At 42.3% G+C, this 5,435-nt stretch overlaps 1 protein-coding gene across 1 annotated transcript in view; it reads left to right on the top strand.

Annotated features, from left to right (window-relative positions):
* The first annotated feature begins 4,607 nt into the window (after window positions 1-4,607).
* The window catches only part of LOC102890522 (gamma-crystallin C), a 2,472-nt gene continuing 1,644 nt past the window's right edge, over window positions 4,608-5,435 (top strand). The window contains exons 1-2 of the mRNA XM_006921401.2: window positions 4,608-4,953; window positions 5,054-5,296. Of these exons, the coding sequence (XP_006921463.2) occupies window positions 4,792-4,953; window positions 5,054-5,296 (405 nt within the window). The 5' untranslated portion in view covers window positions 4,608-4,791. The remainder of the gene's footprint in view (window positions 4,954-5,053; window positions 5,297-5,435) is intronic.

Here is a 5,435-nt window from a genome sequence, read left to right as displayed (position 1 = left end):
ATATAAGGTTTATATTGGGGCAAAAGGCATGAATTGAGACTGTTCCAGGCAAACTAGAGCATATGGTTTGGCTACTTATAAAAGTTCTTTTCCTGGAAAAGAGTCACATTTTTAAATTATTTGGTATTCATTGTTCCTAAATCTCACTTCTTTAACCTTTAAACTCCCAACACTAGGGCTGGCTTCCTAGGGACATTAACCAGAATCCTCTGTTTTTAAATTTTAATATATCGATCATGAATTAGAAACCAAAAATTTCTTGGAGTGCGGAATTTTACACTATTTGCCTAATAGGCATACTATCACAGACTGCAGACATGGAAATTATCCTAATACACCTGAATTGGAAGCTCACTGAATTAGAGACCCTAGATTTCATTGATCAAATTTTTTCTTCTTGAAAATTGGTTCTTTCCATTCCTGGGGCAACGACAAAGAATGGTATCCTTCCTTTAATTCCAAATAAAGAGAAAGTCAGTGGTGGTGAGCGGAGGCCAGAGGGGAAGGGGATTGTGTCCCAACTAACTCCTAATTCTACGCTTCCTCCTTCTCTCTTCTCTCCCTCTTCTCTCTAATGTAAACACTGGGACCTCAGAGAGGTAAAAGGATCTGAGGTAAAAGCAGCCTCCAAGAGCAGAATGGGAGAAGGGATCCTAGCAACCTTCTCCCCATTAAGATATACCAACATTTGAGATGACTCCAGTGTCAATCTACGTATCCTACACACACCAGTGTTTCCTGCAAATTCTAGCTTGTAATACTAAGTCCAGATTTTAAATCTTTTCTTCCCTTTCCTGTTGTAAGAGACGCCTGCGGTACAGAATGTTCCTGGCAGGATGTCTGGTGCTTGGAGCAACGAGACCAACGGAAGAAGATGTGGACTTGCACACAAGGACACATTGCAGGGAGGGCGCACACGCCTGACCACTTCTTGCTCTAGGGACTAGAAAAAGATACATAAGAGGATAAGAAAAAGATACTTGAGAGGAAATAGCTGAGAACATGGAGGTGGCTTTGAGGCTGAATCTGGGAGTTAGCTGTAGCTTGTATCTACTAACCCGATAGTAACTATTACTAAATTACAAAGCTAGCATTGTCGTGAAACTTAATAAAAGGCCATCGAGATAGGGGTTAGGAGGCCAGTATTGTCCATCCTCTGCTCCTTTATCCATGTAAGTTACACATTTCCAGACTCCGACCAAACCGTCTGCGCAACACTTCGCCCCTCTTCTTTCCCTTGGAATCTACAATGCTTTCTGGTCTATCTAACCTTATAAAAGACTCGCCAAGCAAAGAACCTGAAGTAGCAGCTATTCCATAAAGGAGTGCCAAGAACTATTGTTTTGAGTTATACTTCCAGAGTGTTCTCCTTCTCATAGGGTCCCTCTCCAATTGTTCTGGCGTGCTGCCACAGGGTTAAGTCCTGATATTAGTACGGTCTTACTCCTTTGCTTCCACACTGTAGAAATTCAAATTTTCTTCTTTGTCATTTTGTCAAAGCAAAAGTGACCATCACAACCACCTGTTGCTTAAACAAGAAAAAAATGTATTGTTTTTAACACAAAAATCAATTTGTTCCGAGAAGAATGCCATAGAAGTTAAGCAGTGGTGACTCAATGATTGCTCTGTCTTCTTGTCATTTGTTAAATGGTCATCAAAGACAAACTGAGAAAGCGAACCAGAGGCTGGTGCTGTGATGGTGATCTTTGGTCTTTTACCCAGTCTCTTCGTTTGGGATAATTTAGTCTTCATGGCTGCCAATCAAATGAGCTCTGCTCATTTAAACAAGCGTGCATATGATAAAATGCTACATTAATTACTAGGAAGCAGGAAGGTGGGTCGTGAGGCCAACTGCTGGCTGGACCTCAGACACTAGCAAAACTCTAGAATTGGCTGTTGCTATTGTAATATTAATTTGGCAGCTCAGAAGACATAATAATTAAAATTACCAAGAAATTCTTGGGGACAACACAACATTCCCGTTTTCTCTCTTTTGCTTCCTCATCTTCTCTGTTATAAAGGCCCATTAACAGATCAAATGCAGGGTGCTTGTGTCATTCTACACATTGAAAGTTGAAAACGCTGAACTTTGATGAAAGCGTGCATGCCAGTGTTTGCTGAGCATTTGAAATCAGTCCCGTGGACTATTACAATAATGAACTTCAGACTAGGGAACAACGTTTATATCCCTCAGGCATTTATTGAGTAACTTTAATATGTGAGTTTATTTTGCCAGTTATGAGAATACAACAATAAAGATGGAATAATCACTGCTTTCATGAGGCTCTTCTCATTTATTTCAAGGAACTGATATCTAAATGAAAGAATTAGAAAATGATAATTACCATTACGGTGGTATGAACAAGATGATTGGGGATGATTAGGCAGGCTTAAATTCAGCCTGGAATATAAAGAACGGCTCAAGAAAATATTTGCAGAGGAATTGACACTTGAGCTGAGCCTTGAAGAAAGGGTAAAATTTCTCTGGGTGAAAAATATGGAACGGGTATCTCAATTCAAAGGATCAACATATTCAAGGATCAAAACATGAGGAGTGTGAAAATAACTTTGTGCATTTGGGAAACTGCAAGTGGTTCAGTGTGATCAGACAGAAAGTCTGGGGACAGACAGAGGATGTCAGGTCTGGTGTGCCATGCTAAGGAACTGGTACTCGATTCTGGAGGCAAGGGGAAACAGTGAAGTCGTTCGAGCAGGTGAGCAGCTATCTTAGTGTTGTGTGCTCTAACAAAAATACCGTAGACTGGATGACATAAACAGCAAGCATTTGTTTCTCACAGTTCTGGGGACTGAGAAGTCCAAGATCAGGGACCGCTTCATGGTTTCCAGACATCTCCTTTTTGTATACTCACCTGGCAAACAGAGAGAGGAAGCAAGCTGTCCCACGTCTCTTTTCGTAAGGACACTAATCCCTCATGAGAGCTCCACCTGCATGACCTAGTTACCTCTCAAAGGCCCCATCTCCTTTGGGGGTTAGAGTTTCAACATTACATTGAGGATTGGAGATTCAACGTATGAATTTGGGGGGAATAAAAACATTCTGTCCATAGCAGCTGGCATGACTTGATGTGTTTTAATTCTGATCACCCTGGCATCCTGGCAGAGTTCAGTTTGGAGGAAGGCAACACTGAACAGGGTGAAGTTCAGTCCAGCTGAGATATAATGAGACTCTAAGTAAGGAAGCTACAGCTAGGGGCAGGGAGCGGGGTGTGGAAGAGAGGAAGACAGGGGCCAGGAAAGACAAGAAAGATCTGAAAACAGGTGAGAGAAATATAAAGACTGTACTATTCTGAGACGAGACTAAAGTTTAGTAATATGCATTTTCTCACCGCTTTTTTTTTTTTCTTGTCTAACAGTACCATTATTTAAAGGGCTGGTACCTCTGCTTTGAATCTCCCGTTATGTGCTTATGAAACTATAGAACAAAGCAGAGAGTATTTCTGCCTGTGTGGTTAAAGAAAATGTTAGTATACTTGCTAATAAAATATTACCTCAGGATGGCTAAAATGTGTTTTCTTTCTCGAAGGAGGACGAGGAGGAGGAGGAGGAGGAGGAGGAGAAACTGTCATTCGATCAAGGGAGGAAACACACCCTGGAGAAGCATGGGCTGCCTCAGCAGAAAGAATATATTATAGGATTTGTACTTTGGTTGGGAGATTTGGGAAAATGTCTAGAAAAGCAGGGGTTCACTCTAAATTAGATGTTGTCAGAAAGCAGGGGTAATTTTATACTTGGATATCTCAATAAATCTATTCTCAGGGAGGGGAGCTTAGAACAAGAATAAAGCTGCAGTTGATTTTTTTAAAAAGTAGCAGTTAGTCATTTTAGCTGAAAGGGGGGTGGTGTTTGGTATTTTGTGGGTGGCACACTGACTTTGTTTTTGCCTATGATTAGACAAAATTGCTAAGTGCCCTTTTTTGTCTTGTTTCATCATGATCTCAGAGTAACCTTGCCTGAAGTTGGTATTCTGTGAGGTTGTTTATGTCTAATAAGAATAACGTGGCTGAGCTCTGAATGTCTGGCCAGCTTCTAAATGTCAGAGGCCTTTCTTTTTTTCTTTCTTTTCTTTTCTTTATTTCTTTTTCATTCAACATACTATATCCCACAAGATAAGTACTGTGAAATAACTCATACTCTGTGAGGTTATGTGACTTGGCGAGCTCATGCAGCTACTGAGTGGACATTCTCAGTCCCTGAGGCTTTGCTGCCTTCCCCAGCCCTGGAAATGGGGAAGCGATCTGTAAAGGAATAAAATTCTCAGTCTTAGACACAATAACCATAGAAAACTTTTTGTTGGTTCTTCACAAGCTGACTACCAGTGGCTGATTTCTTGTATACCCACCGAAGAGAAAGTTAGCAGTTATAACTTAAAGCATCTGGTCAACACAGTCAAAACTAGCAAAGATCAGAATCCAGATTTGTGTCCTTCACTAGACTGGCAAATCATGTAAAGAAAGAAATCTTAAGTTAGAGTGGTCTCTGTCGGCAAGGAAATTAGTCAGTGCTGTGGCATTCTATTTCCTGACAGCCTCTCTGGAATTCCGAGGGACTTCTATAAAGGCATAGATTTTCCCCAGAAAATATATTGGGCATAACTGAATCATATGTAGAGACATGCACTTCAGGTCAAAAGTTCAGACCGATGTGCTGATAAATTTAGAAAACACTAAGAATCCAAATAAAAGCAACTGTAGGGACTCATCTAGGATACGTACAGGACAGCATTAGAATATACCAGAGAATGAGGGCAAACTCCACGGGCATTTCCATTGAATGCAGCATGTAAAAGGGATCCATGAAATCCCCTTACTCACCCCGCGGGCCCCTTTTGTGTTGTTCTTGCCAACGCAGCAGCCATCCTGCTATATAGATCCGCCGCCCTGCCGGCCTTATCCACTGAACTCACTTCATCCGTGTCAACCAGCCATGGGGAAGGTGAGCAGAACACGAGTTAAATAAAAATAAAAAAAATGCCTGTATACAAGATCTACTGGGAGCAAAGGGTTTAATTCGGAATTGTTCTTTTCATTTGTAGATCACCTTCTACGAGGACCGGGGCTTCCAGGGCCGCTGCTATGAGTGCAGCAGCGACTGCCCCAACCTGCAGACCTACTTCAGCCGCTGCAACTCCATCCGGGTGGACAGCGGCTGCTGGATGCTGTACGAGCGCCCCAACTACCAGGGCTACCAGTACTTCCTGCGGCGCGGCGACTACCCCGACTACCAGCAGTGGATGGGCTTCAGCGACTCCATCCGCTCCTGCTGTCTCATCCCCCAAGTGAGTAAGGCCTGATCATGCTGCCTGAGTGTCCTCACAGTGTTACTGATGGGGGTTAGGCTGAGGGAGGCTTTCCTTTAAAAACACCTAAGTGTTAAGTGGGCTTTAGACATCTGCCTAAGACAGGATAGGTACCCAC

This window comes from Pteropus alecto, unplaced genomic scaffold (assembly GCF_000325575.1).
Source record: "Pteropus alecto unplaced genomic scaffold, ASM32557v1 scaffold3, whole genome shotgun sequence".
NCBI lineage: Eukaryota > Metazoa > Chordata > Mammalia > Chiroptera > Pteropodidae > Pteropus > Pteropus alecto.
The sequence above is the reverse complement of the archived record's forward strand: the minus strand, read 5'-3'. Positions and strand labels throughout refer to the sequence as shown.